Source organism: Pyrgilauda ruficollis, unplaced genomic scaffold (genome assembly GCF_017590135.1).
Source record: "Pyrgilauda ruficollis isolate IOZ18807 unplaced genomic scaffold, ASM1759013v1 scaffold5, whole genome shotgun sequence".
NCBI lineage: Eukaryota > Metazoa > Chordata > Aves > Passeriformes > Passeridae > Pyrgilauda > Pyrgilauda ruficollis.
The window spans coordinates 16,146,260-16,166,961 of record NW_024526599.1 but is presented as its reverse complement, the minus strand read 5'-3'; the positions used below and the strand labels follow the sequence as shown (position 1 = coordinate 16,166,961).

The window sequence follows — 20,702 nt, the reverse complement described above, 5'->3', positions numbered from 1 at the left end:
CCTAAAAACCACAAAATCATTCTTTAGGATACATTCAATAAAGGGTGTCTAATTAGTTTTATAAAGCACTGCTAAGCCTAACACTGATTTACACTTGTACTGTTTCACCATTAATTCAAAATTACATTGAAAATTACAAGCTGTGACATGCTGTTTTGGCATACCTTTTAATAGCAGAATATTCATTCTTGCTTAGACTGGGAACAATATTCCACTGAAATTACATTACTAATACTGACTCTCCAGATAGTTCAGTTTACTGCTATGAAGGTAGGAAACTAATGACTCACATTCACTGCGTCATATGCTATAAGAATTCTAAACTTTATTTCACATGCAACAACTTAACCTGTGAAATAAGTTAACCACAAAACACAAGCCATAAAAACTCCAACTTGCACTGCCTTGTTGCTATGAAAACTTTTCACTGAATACCAGTGCATTATTGCAATAATGATTACATACCTGAACACATAATAAGTCTGGATGCATGGACCAGGTTTGCACTCTGCTAAAAAAAAAAAGAAAAAAGGCAACACTTTGTGTTAAATATTACTACCTGCAATGCTAACTCATCTTTAATGTTTACTTTGAATGGGTACTCTTTTTGTCAATACTGCTACTGACCTTGGGACACATTTTCAGAACATCTATCATCCACACTGCACTGGAATTGATCCTGTATAACCACACATGTGCAACATAGTCTCTCTTTTCTCCCCTATAAAATGATGATAATATTTTAAACGCCTGGAAAAATTTTCACCTCTATATCAAATTACAGAATTTTCATTGTCCCTGGATGCAATCACAAAACCTACCTGTATCTGGATATTTACAAGGTAAGCTGAAGTAAGTAACCATTTCTGGTGTTGCTCAACATATATTAGTATTCAATTAAAATTATTATTTTGCCTCTGTGTATGTGTGCATTCACTTGGTGGCACAAACGGGTTAAAACTTTAGTCCAAGAACTTAGTTTCTTCACTTTTCATTTCTTGTCTGGGCTTTTCTATTCAGATATTGGGCAGTTATTCCAGTTTGTTACCGTTTTAATAACAACACAAGCAAAAATCAAGAAAACAAAGAAAAAAAAAACAAAATTTTCCAATTATATACTTTTGGAAAAATAAGATATACCATTCAAAAAAGCAGAAAACCAGAGCAGATTGACCATAAATTTTACCAAGAACATGTGTGTCATTCATGCAACATATAGTCATACCCACGTTCATCTGAAGTTTCTGTAAGATTTCATTTTTATAATCCATTGCCTATATTTTAGAATTTTGTCTGAGGAAGGAGAATCTTCTGCTGATGGCTGTTTGTTTCAGAAGCAAACTAGTGAGGAAAAAAAAAAAAAAGAAAGAAAAAATATTTCCTTAAAGCAGCAGTTCTTAAATTTAGGTATCAGTCTTTTTAAAACCAAACATCATTTTAATTACATCTGTAAGGGCATCAGTTGGATTTGAGGGTGGAGCTCAGAAATAAGGCAGAAATGCTATCCAAACCAACCAAAAAATATTCTTCAAAAAGAATTTCATGGCTATCATTATGTATATGACAAAGGGCATAGAGATGCTGCTAAAGGATATAAATGCTGCTAAAACAAATTCTAAATCTAAATCTCAATCTTTTCTTCTTACAATCAACAATCTAGAGCCTTTTCATGAGTCAGGATGCCACTGAGTGAAGAATCTACTGTCTCACTAAGGCAGAATCTTCTGTTTGACTTGATGCCACCTAAAATAGCTGCAGAAAGATGGATAGAATAATTTAGTGATTTGTGAATGGTGCAGCATTGGGTATTGCATCAAATTAAAAAAAGTTTAGTAGTTCCATATCCTGAAATTACACGTCAAGAATAGTCTTCCTGGAAATAGAGCCCATAAAACACTGCAAATCAGATGTCAAATAAGAAATCAATGCAAACAAAATTCAGGATCTTATCAAACAAATAGAAGACAGTTGCAAATATTAAACAGCAAATAGCTACCGGGTTTGTTATTTCAGAGGTCATTGATTCTTTTCTTATAATCAGATTTGCCATTTTTAATAAATGGAGAATCACATGAATGCCTAAGGCCTTACTTTTTGGACCTAAAGCACCTGATGCTACATTAGAGAAAACAGAATGTTTCAACATACACTGAAGGGTTCCAGTATCTTGATCAAGGCCTGGAAACTGTCAAACAGTAATTCTCGGGCAAGTTGTATGTTGTATGTCAATTACTAGCCTGGAATGAGGTCATTTGGGCATACAACAAATGATGAGTCTTTTGTTAATTGATAACTTTTGCCTTTCTTTGATCAAAATATTTTGCAATTTCAATGAACACTTAATATCTCCACAAGTTATACTCCAGGCATCAAATAGAAAAGTCCACTAGTTGAACAAAAGATAGAGTTATACTCAGCAGAGTATAAGTAAGAGACTCATTTTCAGAAGAATCTCAGATGTATGTAGTTTTTTTTTTTTAGAAAGTGAGTTAATTTAGCTTATAATCTTTTAATCCATGCAGACCATGAAGGTCATATTCTAAATATGACCTGACTATAAACAGAGGTGCTTCTATACTGGGAGTTTTGTCAGGGCATGGCACAAATACTCTTTTAGGAAGAAAATTGGGGTAGGATTCTCTGACTATTTTAGCTGCTGGAAAAGGAGATGACAAGTGAGATCAAACACAGAAAAATTATTTGTTTGTAGCAGTATACTAACATTTATATATCAGGTTTTTGTCTTTTACAGCATGAGGATTAAATTCAGGAAGGTATATGGATATCTTGTATGCACCACTACTCCACCTCCTGTATGTGTCCAACACATGCAGCCTTCAGAGGCCAAAAAGCAGTTTGTGTGAAGGTGGCTGGAAAATTCTACTGCCTCAGGCACCTGCAGGTGCTCACAGGCAGAACCTCCCAACAGAGGGAGGTCACATGTTGTTTGTTGTCAGTGCTCCTTGTAACAGCTGGAAACCATGATCCAGAAACACTCACACACTCCATTTCTGTTGTCTCAGTAGAAAGCTGTGTCCTTTGTAACACCACACAAAAGGGATCTTTACAGACGGTGTAGTCTTTTGGTTTAGAGATCAGCTGCTACCTTAATACCACAGCAGATACCTAGAACTCTGGGAAATGATCACAAACAGCTACTATGCACATGCAGTTTTTATTACACAATATTTTATTGTCCCATTATTTTATCAGGAAACCTGGCAATGCTGTGCTGCTTTCTGCAATCCTACAGGAACCCCCCCCCCCCCCACACACACACACACACAATAAAACACCAAATCAAACAAAAAAAACCCCCACAAAACTAACAAACCCCCACATCCAGAGGATTGCTGCTGACCACTACCAACAGCTACACACCACATGATTTAACCTAATAAAAACACACTAGACAATGCAAGGTATTTAACATCTACCCAGCAGGCATGAAGTTGGCTGCATGTTCAGTACTGTTTTCCTCAATATTTATTTCCTTAGCAGCATCAGATTGCTTCAGAACCAATTTTCACCGTAGAAGATAAGAGATCAATGCCATTTCAGAATAGCTCAGAACACAAAGATTATAGGATTACATCAGTTCTCTTCTTGGCAAAGACACTTTTTGCATCACTAAATACGGATTTTTCACATTGGCATCCTCGTGCTAGCATTTGAGCCCATGCATTTTGCATAATGAGTTTCTTTTTGTAATTTTATCCAGTTTTTGTCTCAATTATTTTCTTGTCCATTTTGGAGAGTATAAAGAAATTATAAGAGATATTCACACATTATATGAGAAGAGCATGGTACAAAAGCAAAGTGCAAGAAAAAATATTGGTCAGTGTAGATCGAAGTCATAAGAATTATCTTATGAAAAAAAGTTATAAAAAAACTATCTTACAAATATTTCCCACAAAACAGATCCCACAGAAGAAAAGGAAGTAATATTAGTTTTCATTTGTCTTGAAAGTCCTCAACTCAAGCACATAGCTTAAGACACGAGGTACCTCTCCAGGTTTCAACTACATGCCAAATCTCCTGAGAAAACATATTCTGGATGCTAATTTTATTTACCTTGAAAACTGACACTGCCAAGTATGTAAAACCATGAAATAATTACTTAATTTAGAGTCTCTTTGGAAAACATGTGTCATGTGTATTATATGCATTAACATATGGAGGTGGTCTCAAAAGTTATCTCATTATAAAGAAGACAATTTTTAGATTCAGCCCTGGAATCTGAAATTCTTGCTATTATACAGCAATGAGACATATCTTTGAAAAAGAAAGCTGAAGAATGCAAATATTGCTATTGTTAAAGGCTCTTTTGTCTTAATGGTAAAATAAAGGTAGTGATTATAGACTACTTGTCAAAATCTGTGATTTCATTTTTGTAAACTAATTGTTAAACACTTTCTTTTTAGAAGATCCTCAAAAAATGGTAAAAACTAGGCTTATCAGAATATTAAAAAATTGGCAGGTTCAGGGAAACCTCTAATTTATTTGGAACAAATATAAATTATTTTTGTCATTATTATGAAATTCTGCAAAATACAGCAGTATCCCAGGTATTAAGTGACTAAGTGTTGTTAAAAGGAAACATAGAAACAGACAAGAGAAAAAATCTGTAAATGGCAACAAAATGAGTAAGAACACATGATTCCTTTCCTACTTTGTAACACATTAATAATTTCTGGACCAGTTCATATTAGTTTTATCAGCTCTGACCTCCAGCTTCTCATCCAGTCCCCCTCTGCAGGCCGCCCACAGCCCAAGAACAACATGAAGGCAACAACACACCAAAAGTCCTCACTGCCAAGTGGCAAGAACAGCTAAAGGCACGAGTGTGGTTATTGGTGGGCACCCCTCTTTGTACAGCACCAGGTATCGTGCTGGAGCAGCACAAACCAGTCAAAAGAAGCCCCAAAGCAAAGGGCACAAGTAAAGCCAGACCAGCTAGAGGACCTCAGCTTGGTTTAGCACTAGCTTTGTCTTCAGAGCTTGCAAAAATTGTGGAGAGTCTGTTCTCCAGCTGTATGGCCTGTAGCAGACTTTGACCTGTCATGAAGGAGCAGTCAGAAACTTTCACAGGCACTTCATTCCATCACTGTAATTCCTCTTCAACATCAATTAGCAAAAAACTCTGTATGCTGTCTTCAGGGCACTAGAAGGCAAGAGCACACTGGCTCATTGTTTCAGCTTTGACCAGCAGAGTAAAATGTAGTTGATTGATCACCCGAGAGGAACCGATGCTAAGAAAAAAGTATTCATCAGCAATTTACCTCCACACAGGCATGCAATTTCAACAGGTACAATTTCAGTCCACATTGAGACATAGGAGGAGTTTATTCTCAAAGTGTGTAATAATACATTGATTTTGTCATTACAAAATCCTGTGTGTAATTTGCACATGGTCTAGTTCCTGCTGTGGTTATACAGATTAATGCTTTTGGTACAGTTTGCTAAAAAATAATTCAGAGCACCTCCTTCTTACAAACTACTTTAAATGCTTACCAAGAAGGAATGAAATTATCAGAGATTTTTGTGTGGTCTTACAGAGGCAGTCATCACCAAAAGAAAAAAAAATAATTGTGCCAAGAAGAAGGATTATCACTGGTATTTTTCAGAAATAAAGAAAAAGAAACCTGAAAACCTTACAAACACTTGAGACTTCCCAGTTACTTGGAAAATGCTATGGCGTGTAAGCTGACCACTTCATGACAGGCATTGCTGTTGTTATTACCATAAGTTAGTTTTTATGGCACTGTGGCAATAGAATAGTTTCATCTGAGCAGATAAGGCACTAAAATACAAGAATTAAAGACTTGCATTTCAAAGATTAACATGATGTTCACAAGCCCTAAAAAAGTAGAGCAACTAGGGCTATTACTGCATCTTTTTTAATAAAACAATAGCAGCTAGTTTAACGAATTGCTGGGCTGACATCAAAATATTTGATTTTAAAATATGTCTCAGCCTACATAGATTGAAAACTTTCGGAAGTAAACTCTTGAAATTCCTTTCATTCTGATCCAGCATTTGGTCTCCTCTTCAGTTTAATCCAGATGCCTTTATTTGGACGAAGAATCAATTCTCCACATAAACCAAGCTCTTCTGGCTTTTGACATGATTCCACCCAAAAGCGCCGCAGGATGAGGGCTAGAAGAGTTTTCTCCTCCATTAGTGCAAAGCGCTGACCTATGAGTTACAGGACAGAAAAAAAAAAAGTTATTGTCAGGTTGCATCAACAGTCAACCCTTTATATGGAGATACTATAAAATACAGCCTTGTCATGTCTCTTGAAAGGACTAGGCAGGAGGGACGGATAGCAGACCAGAGCAGAAGATGCAGCACAGGGACTGCGAGGAGAGAAAAATCCTATGGTTCCATATATGTGGAGAGGAGCAAAGGAGATGCAACTGCAATGGAATGACAGACAGACTTTCCTTCAGTGATCATTAAGCCTCATACACACTGATGATTTGGTAGCACAGAGGGCAAAGTTCCATTTACAATTCAGAGATAGGTGAAGGCAGAAACATGAGAACAAAGAAATGTGAGGGAAACCAAATCAAATGCCACAAGGCAGTTGACAAAAACTAAAAATTGGAGATGGGACACAAAATGCAGGGCTGAGAACTTTTTATGTTCTCCCCTCTGTATTATATACATAGATTATATATTGATTATATACACAGAAGTTAGTACACATGTACACACAATGCACTTTTGCAATTATACTAATGAACCACCTCTCCTGCACATGTTCCTGCACACTCAGGATCTAGCTAGACATGTTATATTAAATTAGATTTCTCTTTGGAACAAGGAAAGACCTAGTTTACTTCTCTTATGGAAAAAGGCACCTACTACCAATGAGACAAATCAAAACTAACCAATTGCATCTCCCAAAAACAGAAACCAAACAAGCAAAACCAAAAAAACAAAAGGAAGTAATATTTCCCATTATCATAATGGCATGACAACTTTTGGATGTTCCCCATCTGCACTTAAAATCAGTGCAGGGAACAGTCTTTTCACATGTTCTACAATATAAAGAACACTGTCTCTACTTGAAGCACAGCAATGCCAAGCATCTCAGTGGCATCTGAAAGTGCTAATGAGTTCTGGGATGACAGAGAAAACACCAAACCAACTACAGTGTCAGAAATAGGGAAAGAATACATCAGCTGCAGATTTCATGCTTTGGACATTCAGCTCAGAACCTGAGAGAGACATATGAACAGTTTCCAGAGCAAAACAGGTGCAGGACTTGTGTCTTCTCTCATTCTGTGTTGCTGACACTGAGGATCAGAAATTAGGAAGCAATCATGTCCTAACACAGGAGCCAAATAACACGCTGCCAGGCTGCACAGCAGTGAGGAAGAAACATCAGCATGATAGACACTCTTCCCGAGGAATAAAGGAAATCCTTTGGAAGAAACAAATGGGGCAGCTCAACAGTATCAATGTGAGTCTATGAATTAAACTCTTCTGAGAGAATTCAGGTCCATCTAATGGAAGTGTGTGGCTTGCAGGGCACACAGTGCCCAGACTCAGGGATGGGGAGTGAGGAAGAACACTATACAAACGGTACTCATTGCTGTCTCAGTTACCACGTTCAAAACAGAACCTTACAAGGGCTTCCCCTCCAGATACATACCAATGCAGTTCCTGGGACCAGCTGAGAAGGGCACATAAGCATATGGGTGCCTTCCCTTAGAATTTTCAGGGAAGAATCGCTCAGGCCTGAACTCCTCCGGGTCAGGGAAGACCTCAGGGTCTCTATGCAGGGCATAAGTTAAAACAACAACACTAGCACCTCTTGGTACCTGATAGCCCCCTAAAGAGAGGAGAGAAAGAGAGAAGAATCAAAACAACAGCAAACAAGTGACTTCCTATACACAACAGAACAGTAAAAAATAAAACAATGCTGTCCTTTTCTTGGGAAACATCTCCACTGCAGAAATAAATGCTAACACAAGAGAAAGTGGCAAACACAGAACACCACTTACTAATGCAGCAATCCTCTCTCAAGGTGCGGGCAAATATGGGAACTGAAGGGTAGAGACGAAGAGCTTCTTTCACAACACATTCGAGGTATCGAAGATTCTTCAAATCCTCCATTGTAACAGCACGTTCAGTATTGTCTGTCCAAAAACAAATAGAGGGATGACCAAGACCAAAACTCCCCATCTTTGGCTGAACAAACTCATCCTGGATCCCTCCAGAAACTCTCATCATGCACCAAGACTACGTACAAGAAGGGGTTACAAATATATTAAACATGCATATCTTGCCCCAAAGACATAAGTTTGGTTGTACAACCCAACAGACCTTCCCACACCCATCCCAAGCACCTCTAGCTGCTGAAAGCTCCAGAAGGGCCACAAGGCGTGCTCTTAAACCCCCTTCTACTTCTAGGCTTTTAACATATTTCCACTCACAAATGGAGCAAAACCCTGATGAAGGGGGAATGGACTTACCAAACACCTCATCCAATTCCTTGTGAACCTTCTTCTGAACTTCTGGATTATGTCCAAGCAAGTACAAGACCCAGTTCATAGCAGCTGCTGTTGTATCATGGCCCTACAGGTCCAGATTTACAAAGACATTCATTTCAACTCTATTTCCATGTACCAGTGGGGTTTGGAAATACTTAGATGTGCAGTTAGTATGGAAAGTGAGATTTATTAGTCCCACCACCAAGATAAAAACAAGAATCAAGAGTGAATTATTCAACTCACTAACTATCAAGATAAAAGGTGATCCACAATCGTTCTGACAAAAGGGGAAAGTATTGAAATAACCCAAGCAAAATTCCTCTCTTCTGATTCCTAGGAGCTGCATGAACTATCAGTATCTACACAATTAATCAGATTTATATTCATCTTTTTGGTTACTGTCCAGTCAACATCGAGGGGGGCCAGTGACTGTCACAGGAGAGATACAATGGACACAATTTGTAACCTTTTCAAAAGTATCTAAAAATTATTTTATGAGACACAATACAGTAGTCATAGGGGAAAAAGCTTGGTCTTCTATGGGAAGGGAATCAACTACTAGCTCCTAGCACTGTGGAAAGGAGAGGAAAAGAAAGGAGAGACAATACATGAACCAAAGAAGGAAAAATAAAGCCATAAAAAAGGGAGGAACAGAAAAGGGAAAAGTTGACCAAAAAAGGATTTTGATACTAAAAAAGCACACTTGTAGTGTACTTCAGGGCAAGATGAGAAGATAATTCCTCTAGGTTACAACAGCATTAATATGATTCTATGAATTAAGCTCTTCTGAGAGAATTCAGGTCCATCTAATGGAAGTGTGCGGGAAATTTGTGAAAATCTTCTTCAGATCCTCCCTTAGGGAATCAGACAAGAAAGGTCTTTGAGATAATCAGATGGATGGGACACGTCTCCTATGAAGACAGGCTGAGAGAGTTGGGGATAGAGAAGAGAAGGCTCTGGGAACACCTGATTGTGACGTTTCAGCACCTAGAGAGGACTTACAAAAAAAAAAAAAAAAAAAAGAGGGTGTGAGACATTTTACATGAGCAGGTACTTATAGGACAAGAGAGAATAATTTTCAACTAAAAGAGAAAGTTTAGATTAGATATTAGGAAGAAATTTTTTACTCAGAGATTAGTGAAAAACACGTTGGCTAGAGAAGTTTTGAATGTCCTGTCTCTCAAGGTTTCAGTAACAGGTGGGATGGGGCCCTGGCAACCCAATCTAGTTGATGACATCCCTGCCCATGGCAGGAGGATTGTAACTAGATGATCTTTAAGGTCCCTTCCAACTCAAGCCATTCTAGGACAAGTTTCTACAAGATGAAGCACTGATGCACAGTGGACTACAGAACCAGAAGACTGCAGGCAGTGTAGCAAGGGAAAAAATGTGAGGAGACATGACAAAATGCAAGTCAAAACAGTGACTTCTTTAATGTTAATGAAGTTTGCAACAAAAGGCAAGAGTCTATGGTCCATGTCAGCCTTTAAGTTTTCATTTCTCACCTGCTTTCATGAGTAGACCCTGCTCACACAGGCAGGGCCTACCACATCTGCATTGTCCAAAGTTTTTCCAGGGCATACTAATGCTTCTATCCTACCTCTGTAGAATAGAAACATTGATCTTTTCTCTTAGGCTTCTAGGGCTTAAATAACATCATGCTAAAAGCAATCTCCTGAACTAAGACATGAATCACCACCTGAAAATTCTGAATCTTTAGTTTTGAGGGAAAAAATCAAACAAAAAAACCCAGCAAATAAAACCTTCCAAAACAACAACAACAACAGAACAATAAACCAATAAATTTCTTGGTTACCTCAAACATGAAAGTATCCACTTCCTCACGAATGTCCCTGTAGCTCAATTTTTGCCCTTCATCATCTGTTGCATTCAGCAGCATGTCCAGGAATGCTTTTCTCTTTTTGGAACCACCTTCCACAGAGTTACCATCATTATCATGTTTCTTTTGCTGGGTGTTTTTAAGTTCTTCAGCTTTTTCTGCAATGACCTGAGATTAGAACCATTACATCAGATATGATGAATTCAGCACAAGCTGTCTGCCTCATACAGTTTTGTCCTAACTTATCAAAACAGTATCCATCTGTAGCAGTCTACATGAGCTAGTTAGCACAGCTGTCAGCATTAGGTCACGAAATTTAACTTAATCTTTATTAGTATTGAATTATGACCAAACTTTCTTGCCCCAAGCAATAGAATATGCCTTGAACAGCCTTTGTGAGATCAAGAAAATAGATAGCCAAACTACGTAAACAACTTGGGGGCCATCAAGAAGTGTAAACATATCCAGAGTATCTAGAATACACCAATAATGAATGCCAACTATGGTAACAGCATATAAAAAAAATCACCACAGTGTGATCATATTAATCACCAATAAGATCTTCTCTATCCTATCTGAGAACTAAGGAAAGATCTCACTACCAACCTCCAAAAAACTCAGGAAACTGAAGAGAAGCCAGGGCATCCCAGAACTATGTGTCAAGGCTACACACAGTGTTGCTGAACCCACTTCCCAAAAAAAAAAGCTTCCCAAATTTTCTCCAGTACGAGAGCAATATCTGAATTTCCCTTTTTCAGGTCAAAGTACAGACCCAGTAACAGACATAAATTTCTTATTGTTGCCATTGTTGTTGCAAAGTCAAAGCAGAACCCTTCAATAAACTGGCATTGCTCTTAAAAACAACAAAGTAATTTAAACAGTGTGTTGAGTATGCATTTCTCTTTGGAGGAATCACTGAATGGAAGAAAAAAAAAATACAGGGCCATGCACATACACTGTTTTCCTCACTGAACATGCACGTGTGTCTTATATTGTCTCATCCTTCACCTCAGTGCTTGCTGTCAGCACCTACACAGGTACAATTATTATTTATGGTCCTTTGTCATCTTCTATGATTTGGTTGCTTATATTCTTCAGTGCACCAGCCCAGCATGGGAAGAGTGCAAGTGTTAAGAGCCTCTCCAATGACTCACTGCTGCAATTTCCAATAAGAGGAAGCAAGAAAAAAGTAACACAGAGGCAATGTGGCTCATTATACATAGCCAAAGATCAGAGATTATTTCCTTTGTCAAAGACATTGATACAATGACATCATGGGGTATGTGCATAGGAAAAGCAGCCTCCTTGATAACATACTAATAGTACATTTGGGAGGGCAAACTTTGGAAAGAATAACATAGGAATTATTTGGTGAGAGAAAAGGCTGTTACTTCCACAGTCTAACAAGGTGAGAGAACACTTTATTTTATGCCAAGTAAGTAATGCATGCCTAATGATTTCTGTATCAAAGTGCCTTACTGCTGATGTGGGGACCTGCATGTGTTTGCTCCTCTCAGCAGTTCTGTTCTATAAAGGGAAAATGAATACAGGCTTCAGTTTCTGAGGGCTGAACCCAGTGGCACTACCATCCAGAGCCCTATGTTTACTGCTCCAAACTTGGCAGTGAGCTGTGGACATCATCCAGATGTGGAGCTTTTCAGGCAGAACAAGAGTCCAATGAATTTCTGTTGTTTGTTTCAATTGTCAAGGACCTGCAAGTTCTAGCACTCCCTTGGTGTAATCTACTTTCCTGTTTAAATTCAGCAGAGATCCTGAAAGGGAAGTCAGTTCTTGTCTTCTTTTCAGGGAATTCCTCAGCATCCCAATAGAGAGACAGCATATCAAGGAGGCTGAACCTCATCCCCCATTTGGAAGACCTGAGTGCAAAATTTTAGTCCAACAATGAAAGTGATCATTATAAATATTATAATTTTTTTAAAGACTCTATACCGTATCTGTAAAATTGTGAAGGATGCTGAGCTTCCTCTTGTGCTCTCTTCCTTCTTTGAACAATACATACAAAAAGTCAGGCCAAAGCCAAGGGCTCATCTGTCGCCGTTGGATTAGATCACTCATCCTAGGGGCAAAACAATTATATCATGTAATATTACTTGACAAAACCACCAAATTATAGCACATTTCAAGAACAAAAAAAGAAAAAAAAACCAAAAAACAAACAAACAAAACAAACTTCTATGTACCCTAATAAAGTAGAACTTAATATATTGTGTAGATTTAAACCCATTATTTGAAAGGAAGGCCACTCACATTTGTGTCTTGATTTTACACCATCTCAAAATTTCTGTTACTTATCCCAGCATCATCATGTTTTATATCCTTAAGTATTGATCTCTTAGAAGGACAGCATATTCTCATTTAGTCTGAATCCTCTTGAAACAGTCCTATTAAGTCATCCAATCCCACCACACCCCACTTCAGCAAAGCACTGACAGTGTTATAAAGACTACTCATGGCACGCTCCCAAAATATCTGCCCCAAGAACTCAAACAGTTTCTGAGAGCATTGCATTCCTACTTGAACGTCCAGATACCAGAGCGCACATTAAAGGACTTAAAATGCATTTAAAATGAAAAATATGAGACTTCAAGTATGCTCAAACACAAGTGGAGTACATTTAGAAGGGCTGATTGTCATTGCTATTCAGCTCTCATACATGCTTTTTCTGCAGAGTAATTATTATCAACTTCAAGCACACTTGTGCTACAATTTGGAAAAGGCCAAGGAACTGATGATAATCAAACCCTTCCCATTTTTAATCATACCTGTCTCAACAAGCTCCATAAAAGTTAGGAGTGAGATCATAGAATCACAGATTCATTTAGGTTGGAAAAGACCTTTTAGATCATTGAGTCTGACTCTTAACCTAGTGTTAACCCAGTCCATGGCTACACCATGACCCTAAGTGCCATAGGAACATGCCTTTCAAACACCTCCAGGGTATTTAGTGACTCAGGGTTAATCTGTTCCAATCCTTTACATCCCTCCCTCTCTGACACCCTGGCCTTCCTTCCTGAAACCAGCAGCATTAATTCCAGCTCAACTGAAAAATAACTAAGGAAAATGTGTGTTTACCTATAGACAGCAGAAACATAGTCAGAATCCTTATTCTTCTGGGCACCCACATTCCTGCCCATTGCTGTTTCTAGGAGGAAAATATCAATATTTCACAAGTGCAAAGTGAAAGGCAGTGAACAGAGTGAGTTACTACTGCTCCCAGCTTCTGAGTATCACCACACCATCCCTTCAACAAGTGACTACACATAACCCTTTGCAGGGAATGAGCCTTCTTTGTATTTCCATGCCCAGGAATCCTGCTCCTTAAGAAAACATCACTTCAGACTGCTACCTGTGTCCTGCCAGTCCCAAAACTCAGCTGCTCAGATGCAAGTAGTGAACTCTGGGGAAAAAGGTTGGGAAGGATGGAAATGTATTTAGAAAATATGCAGGGACATTGCCCTTCAATGATCTTACACAAACTGGCACAGCTACACTCAGGATCTTCTTCATCATTCACAATTCTACCTCAATAACTGAACAGGACTTACCACAAATGATATCAAGGGCACACAGAGTGATGTCCATAAAGACATCAAATGGCTCCTTGTCAACATGCTTCTCAAGTTTCTTCACCAAAATATTTCCTTGTTCATTCATGACCTCTAGAAAGTCACTCAAGATTGCAAAGTGGAATGTGGGAGTTATCATCTTCCTCCGTGACCGCCACTTGTCTCCAGTGCTGTAAAATTAATGGGGAGAAGGAAGGCTAAAAAACTCCAAGTCAAAAATAACATCCTCACCATTCCAGGAAGTACCCAGTGAATACTGCAGCCTGGAAGAGATGGACACACTGTAGATGTCCCTTCAAGCTGTTCATAGCACCCCACGGAAGGAGCAAATGGAAATATTTCTTGCTCCAGGTCTCTTGGAAGCAGAAGCCACCATTTCTCCTGCTGATCTCAACAAATGGAGATGCCAAAAAGCCTCCAGACAGTCATCCTTGTTAGTCAGTGCACAGGCTCAGAGGGACCAAGCAGAAGCCAGCCAGAGGCCAAACCAGCTACTCAGTATCAAGGCCTCAACCACCCCCCATCTCTCTGAATCAGTGTTTTTGCTTGCCTCCGTCCCCTGACCATGAAATGAGGCCTGCAGAGAACTAGGGCCTAGAGACATTATGAAAATGACTGCCTAAAGGCACGGCTACAAGCTACTTCCTTGGAGACAGGCAGTCATTTCCCACACACCAATGACAAGCATGGAGCTGCAGTGAGTGTCACCAGCTTCCTGGGGCTCCTTGTCCTCTTTTTCTAAATAACATGTCCCAGAGGCACACAGCTGACACTTCTGCTCACAGGGTAAAAGTATCAGACCACTGCCTATGTAACTTGCTATTGGGGCACTCCACAGGCCAGCATATCAGCTTGCTGTCTGCCACTGCTGCCCCTAATCAGCAGAGACTGGAACATTCTCCTCCATTATGTTTTTGCAAGCACAAGTCAAAATAGCTCTGTACATCTATGGAAGACAAAACAACCAGTAAGGAGAACTGCGAGGATACACCATGCCTGATGCTCCTGAACTTCACCTCTGCACAGTGTTACTGATTACTTACTGCCTTCCCAAAGGCCGTGAACAAAACTCAGGATAAAATGCATGCCTCATCCTCTCCAATGAATTTGCACTTCCCACACCACATGATCACAGCTGGCTTTTACAATACCATGGTCCCATCATAAAGCATGAGAAGCCAACCTCTGAGGGCTCCAAACAAGCAACAAAGTTAAACACTAACACTGGGACCTTGACCTTTTTTCAAGCATAGAGTGTCTTTGGTACCTTTGAGAAGAGGCTCAAAGGTACCAAAGACACTCTATACTTACCTTGCTCTGACTCTTGAATATCTGCATCATCCAGACCAATCCTTCCTTTGCCCTTCCAAGACTGGAGGACACCAAACCCTTATACCGCTGCTCCTCCCTTTCTCCACTCCTGATTTATGCTCCTACCCAGGCTCATTTCTCATGATCCTCTACTTCATGAATGAAATGAAGATACTTTTCTATCCTACCCCAAAGCACCATCAACCTCAGGCCTATCCGACTGGTCTGCAATATGACCAGCTGAGATAAGCAATGCACACAATCTCTTTGTTCAGAAATACATACAGCATTCCCACCGCAAAGATCTTCTCTTATCATATACAGTGCAAATTTCAAAAAGGCAGCAGTGCACCTTCATTTCATTATACATTATACCTTGTCAGAAGTCCAGTGCCCAGCCATGGATGCAGGAATTCATACAGGTATGATTTTTCTATATGTTTTGAATTGTTCAGAATAGCCTGTCAGAAAAATGAACAGCGAGTTAAAAATATTACTTGTTAGATGTAGAGAGAGAGATTTCTTCCCTATTTCTTCAATAAACACTCCAACAGAGAAACACTGTCTTACTAGATCAAGGACTTATGACTACGTTTCATGGCATCAAAACAGACTCACTAAGTTTTAATGCAGAAGTCCATCAAAGAGACACAAGCACTGCAACCTGAATTTCATAATGTTCTGTCCTTATTTCAGTGATCCTGTATTCCCTGCTATCTGCTTATTTGTTCTGATCTTTGGAGCAGAAGCTTTCTTATATGTGAAAACAAAGCTTAAGGAGATGCTTCTTTGATGCTTTCATTTGTTGGTCGTCTTCAATATTTCCCAGTCCCCTCTGACTAGGCCTTTTTATACTCCTTTACTTTACACCTTTGTTTACCACTAACTCAGAGGTCCCCAAAGCAAATTAGTCCAAACCCTTTTGAACAAAAGTTACATTGAGGTAATAGAAAGTAAGATGTTGGGCACTGCTCTGCATCCCAGTAGAATAGACAGACCAGCACACTCACCTCCACACTGTCAGGGTGATACAAAAACGTGGCAGGTACTGGTCCTATCCAAAGTTTGAACAATGGCCAACTTCTGAACTTTTCAGTATAAATCTTTATCTGATTAAAAAAATCTGGAATAGAAAATCAGAGTAGATCTTCAAGAAGGGGGATTTACAAAATAAGCAAGGCTTCTGTAATGAACTCTTGCACCCTGAGCCCTGCAATTGTGATTATCTAGGAGTTTTAACCTGCTGCTGTGACCTAGCAGCATATTTTGCACCAGCAGATTTTACAGTTCAAGTGTCCTAATTTCTTCAGGCACAGACTCACAGCACCATTTATGCCACAGATCAACCTGAGGGACACCACTGCTGTCCAGCTGTGCCAGTTGGACTTCATACCAGTGAGCTCAGTAACCCAGCGAATACTCCTCCCCAGATCATTATGCAATTATTCAGTCCATATCTTGTCAATTCAGCTATACAGAAAGCATGGGAGATAGCTGAATCTGTTGGCAGGGTAAGAAGAGTAGATGGTGTTTGACTTAATTCAAAAAGGTCTTTGACACTATCTCATCACAGAGGACAATCAGGTTCACTCCGCAATATTAGAGGTGGGGGCCACTCTCAGGATGTTTGAGGATTGAACACTTTGCCCTTTCAGAAACAAGCTTAAACAAATGACACCTTTACAGCCTTGTGAACAGAGGCACCATGTCCCAGCATGGGTCAGCATGGGGCAATTTGCATTCCAACGCTGTACTCACTTGACTTCACCCACGACCCATTAGTCTCTCTTCTGGCAGCATGCACAGCTGCACAGCCAGCAACACGTGCACAGAGCAGAGCTGGCATACACAGGCATCCCAAACACACACAGAGGAGTGTGGGCCACCTGCAGCACACTCAGCAACACTTTCATACCACAAACTCCTTAAGAAATATGTTCCTGTTAAAATATGAGTACCAAATTGAAAGGGAACATCTAGCACATTAGTGCTCTCTCATGCACCTGGCAGAAAGAAGGTCTCATTAATCAGTTCAAGAACAAAAGGATTTGCTTTTGAGTGATGTACTATAAATGATCAGCACGTTCTTTCGCACTCAACACATAACTCTAAGTCACAGATGATTCTGGAAGTGAGCTCAGGTAAAAACAACTTGGAATGCTAAAGTCCCTTGCACATGCTTGCTTGGGGAAGGTAATTATTTCAAGCTTTGTTTGGATCACAGCAAAAAAGTCATGAGGACATAGTGTTTAACTTTGTGAAGCAGCACTTCCTGCAAGATCCCAGAGCACGCCTCCCTCACATTCCACAGCGTTCATGCTCCACCCCACCAACAACTTAACGGTCTGAGCCCAGCAGCAGCTGCTGTCAGATTTAACCTCCAGTTAGTCTTATGCCACATGTATGCAGTTCCTCTCCTTTCCTCTTCACTGCCCGCTCCTCACACTGTTCCCCTCTGCAGACTGCCCAGAGAGACCTAAAGACAACAGCACATCCTCTGATACCCCACTCCCCTTCCACAGCTCAGCCACACAAGTACGTCACCACCACTGGCTCCTCCAGCAAACCCCAGGCAGTGCAGGGACCTCACTGGCTACAGTGTGTTACCTATTACCTTCTCCTTTCCGCTCAAAGAGCAGGGCATTTCCCACCACAGGATAGCAGGGGCTGACACCCGGGATCGACTTCATCATCCGCCATTGCCTCCAGTATTCCATCAGGGAAGGCAGGGCACACACAGTCACGATTGTCAAAAGCACAGCAACAATCCCAGCTCCCCATGGCAGTAGCTGGGGTCTCCCTGAGAGTCCTTCCACGACCTCCATCATCACCTCTCAGCCTCCTGCTCTGAGCCTCAATCCCTGCTGTGAAACTGGCGCTGCCTGTACCCGGCACAGCAGAAAAGTCGGCCAGAAGAGCAGGAGGCGGGGCCACCACACAGGCTACTGGCGTAGCTTCTTGCCAGGAAAATAAACAGAGTTTAACCGAGTTCAAAAACACTCTTACGGAGAGGCTGCATTCTAGCATTTCCTGGTGACAGGCAAGCCAGAGGAAACAGTCACTGCCCTCACTTGGTTCGAGCCAAGTGAGGAGTGAGAACCTTCTTTGCAGGCCCATGCAATACCTCACAAGGAAAAAACAAAGCACCATCAAGAAAAAAAAACACCTTTTTGCTGATTTGGGATAGATGAGTTTAGTTAATATCATCTTTCTCAATCTGTTCCCAGGTGCTCAACACCATTTTGCCATAGAGAACTGCTCCAGTGCTGGCCAACACAATAACTGAAGGGTCGGATGGAGAATTCCCTTTTTCAGCTGGTTTGATGGCTTCAAGGGATTACAAAAACCAAAGCCCATAAAGATCCCTGATCAACAGCAGCACTGCAAAGCACATTGATGCTTATCCGCTCATATGGCCTTTACCGTTCTCATTGTTGAATGCTCAGACACAGGCTAAGGGTGCCAGTAAAACAACTGGCAGCACCAGCACCTGTACCCCAACTTGCAAAGCGCCCGGGTACTCACAGTACCAAACCCACCATATACACTGCTGCCCCTCCTGCCTCAGGAGGATCCAGGGTCTCTTTTCACTGCTGCAGGGCTACTGAGCATCTGTTTCTCAAAGTGGGTGCTCAGGAACCTTTTGGTGAAACAGAATTTTGGTAGAGGCAGCATGGTTCACAGCCAATTCACAAAACTTCACCCCCCCAAATAAAGCACAAATGGTATGTGCTTATGGCCATAGTCACATTTATCCTCTTTGCTTTGTACCAAAAATGACTGCAAAAGCATTTTTAGCAAATCAACAAATAGCATAAACAAAACAACTAAGAGAAAAACACAAACAGAAAGCTCAGAACATCAGAAGTTAAGTAAGTTTCTGTGACCCTTGGCATCAGAGGCGGGTAAATTTTGGCACTTTGTTCTTGCAAACTCCCAGCAGAAACTTTATCATAAATGCTGACTGTTATATCTTTCTGGACAGTAAACAGCTGGAAATGAACTTTGCTACTCTTGCTGTTATTTGTAATGGTTGTGACAGAAAGCAGCAGATATATACCCAGTCTTGCAAACACATAGGCAAGTTAGACAATCGTCAGTCCCCTCTTTTGTTCAGGTGAAAACCTAGGAAGGAAACAAGCACACAGGACAAAGAGACTCACCTTTTGTATTTTTAACATGAAGATCAGCTGAATAATTATACTCTCATATTTACAAAAAGTCTTGCAGTTTGTTGCCCTAATTGCACCAATAATTAGGTGAAGTGACTATTTGTGATTCTGAGTCAAAAATCTGTACTTCTAACTGCTGATTACTTCTTCTATAGGAAAAACACAAAAACCAAACAGCAAAAACAAAAAAAAAACCCTGTGAAACAGCAAGGAGAAGGTGGAAAGGCATTGGGAAAGCAGTAGGGAACACTGCAAAGCAAATACTGCAGCATCCTGCCAGCAACTAGCAATGGTGATGATGTTAATAAAAGGCAGCAGAAACACTGGAATGAGACATAAAAGATACATATCCAAGAAACAAGAAATGAGAGGTCTAGCATCTTTGAGGCCTAATTATGTCACCAAGACTTGGAATCATAACAAAACTTGGAGGATGTTCTGTAGGAAATGAGTTTTCTACCAGATTGTGATGAGCATTTCCTTTTTACCCTGAGAGCTATTGCTCAGTGTTGCATTTCTGTGAGCATTCCACTGGTTAGTGAATCTTTACTTTTATAAATGCTTGTAACAGTGCAAACCTGCTCTTCTTCAGCCTCTTGCCTAAGTGGAAGCCTATCTACCTGTGCTGGCAGAAGACAAGCAACCTCTTAGGCAGCTGCGTCAGCCATGAAACACGGGCTTCTGCTAGTCCCTAGAATGAAGCCTGGATTCTTCAATAATAAAAACTAAAAAAATCATCATCAACAGAAAAAAAAAAAAAAAAAAAAAAAAAAAGACCAAGACAAAGCAAAGCAAGTCTAAAGTGGATCTGATACAACAGAGGGGGGTTCCTGCTGGCTCCACTCTGGATCCACTGCAGAACACAGCTGAGCACAGCAACAAAGCTGAAGTACAAGCTGAATAGCTCAGCAGCCAAGCTGAATAGAGAAGTACACAACTCATTCTGAAAAACTGTTTTTTTCTTAAGAAAGGCTTTCTTAGCAAGAGCTTCTCTCTTTCTAACACACCATTGCAACATGATTAACCCTTATGCAGAAGGCTACTCTGAAATAAATGAGCTATTTGTAGTCCACAACAGCCATCGCCTAGACAAAGGAAACATAACACAGTATGTCTCCATTTCAAAATATGTCATCAGCTGGACAGCTGGAGAGCTCAGAGATCTCCCCAGTCCTCAGAGAGGAATTTTAGGGCCTGATACTAAATTTCATGCCCAAACAAGGCTACTAAAACTTCATACCGAAAATCTAGGCTTTCAAGAACAAATCCTGAGGAAGACTCCAGCTTC

The 20,702-nt window shown here is 40.2% G+C and overlaps 1 protein-coding gene across 1 annotated transcript; it reads right to left on the bottom strand.

The window, feature by feature from the left end:
• Positions 1-5,327: 5,327 nt before the first annotated feature.
• LOC121360302 (cytochrome P450 4V2) lies at positions 5,328-18,141 on the bottom strand. Its single transcript, XM_041480061.1, has 11 exons — positions 17,857-18,141; positions 16,253-16,365; positions 15,618-15,703; positions 13,911-14,101; positions 13,438-13,507; positions 12,295-12,421; positions 10,321-10,512; positions 8,487-8,589; positions 8,016-8,150; positions 7,664-7,843; positions 5,328-6,198 (listed from the first exon to the last, which is right to left on the bottom strand). Exons 1-11 carry the CDS (start codon positions 18,068-18,070, stop codon positions 6,023-6,025), a joined length of 1,587 nt encoding a protein of 528 aa, XP_041335995.1. The 5' UTR covers positions 18,071-18,141; the 3' UTR covers positions 5,328-6,022.
• Between the last annotated feature and the right edge of the window lie 2,561 nt (positions 18,142-20,702).

What these genes read in the sequence shown, in the direction of transcription:
- LOC121360302 (XM_041480061.1), bottom strand. Translation starts at nt 18,070, where the DNA reads ATGATGGAGGTCGTGGAAGGACTCTCAGGGAGACCCCAGCTACTGCCA. An exon ending in TATGTTTCTGCTGTCTATAG is followed by an intron (nt 12,422 to 13,437) that starts GTAAACACACAT and finishes TTTTGCCCCTAG; the next exon opens with GATGAGTGATCTAATCCAAC. An exon ending in TGGATACTTTCATGTTTGAG is followed by an intron (nt 8,590 to 10,320) that starts GTAACCAAGAAA and finishes CTGGACCTGTAG; the next exon opens with GGCCATGATACAACAGCAGC.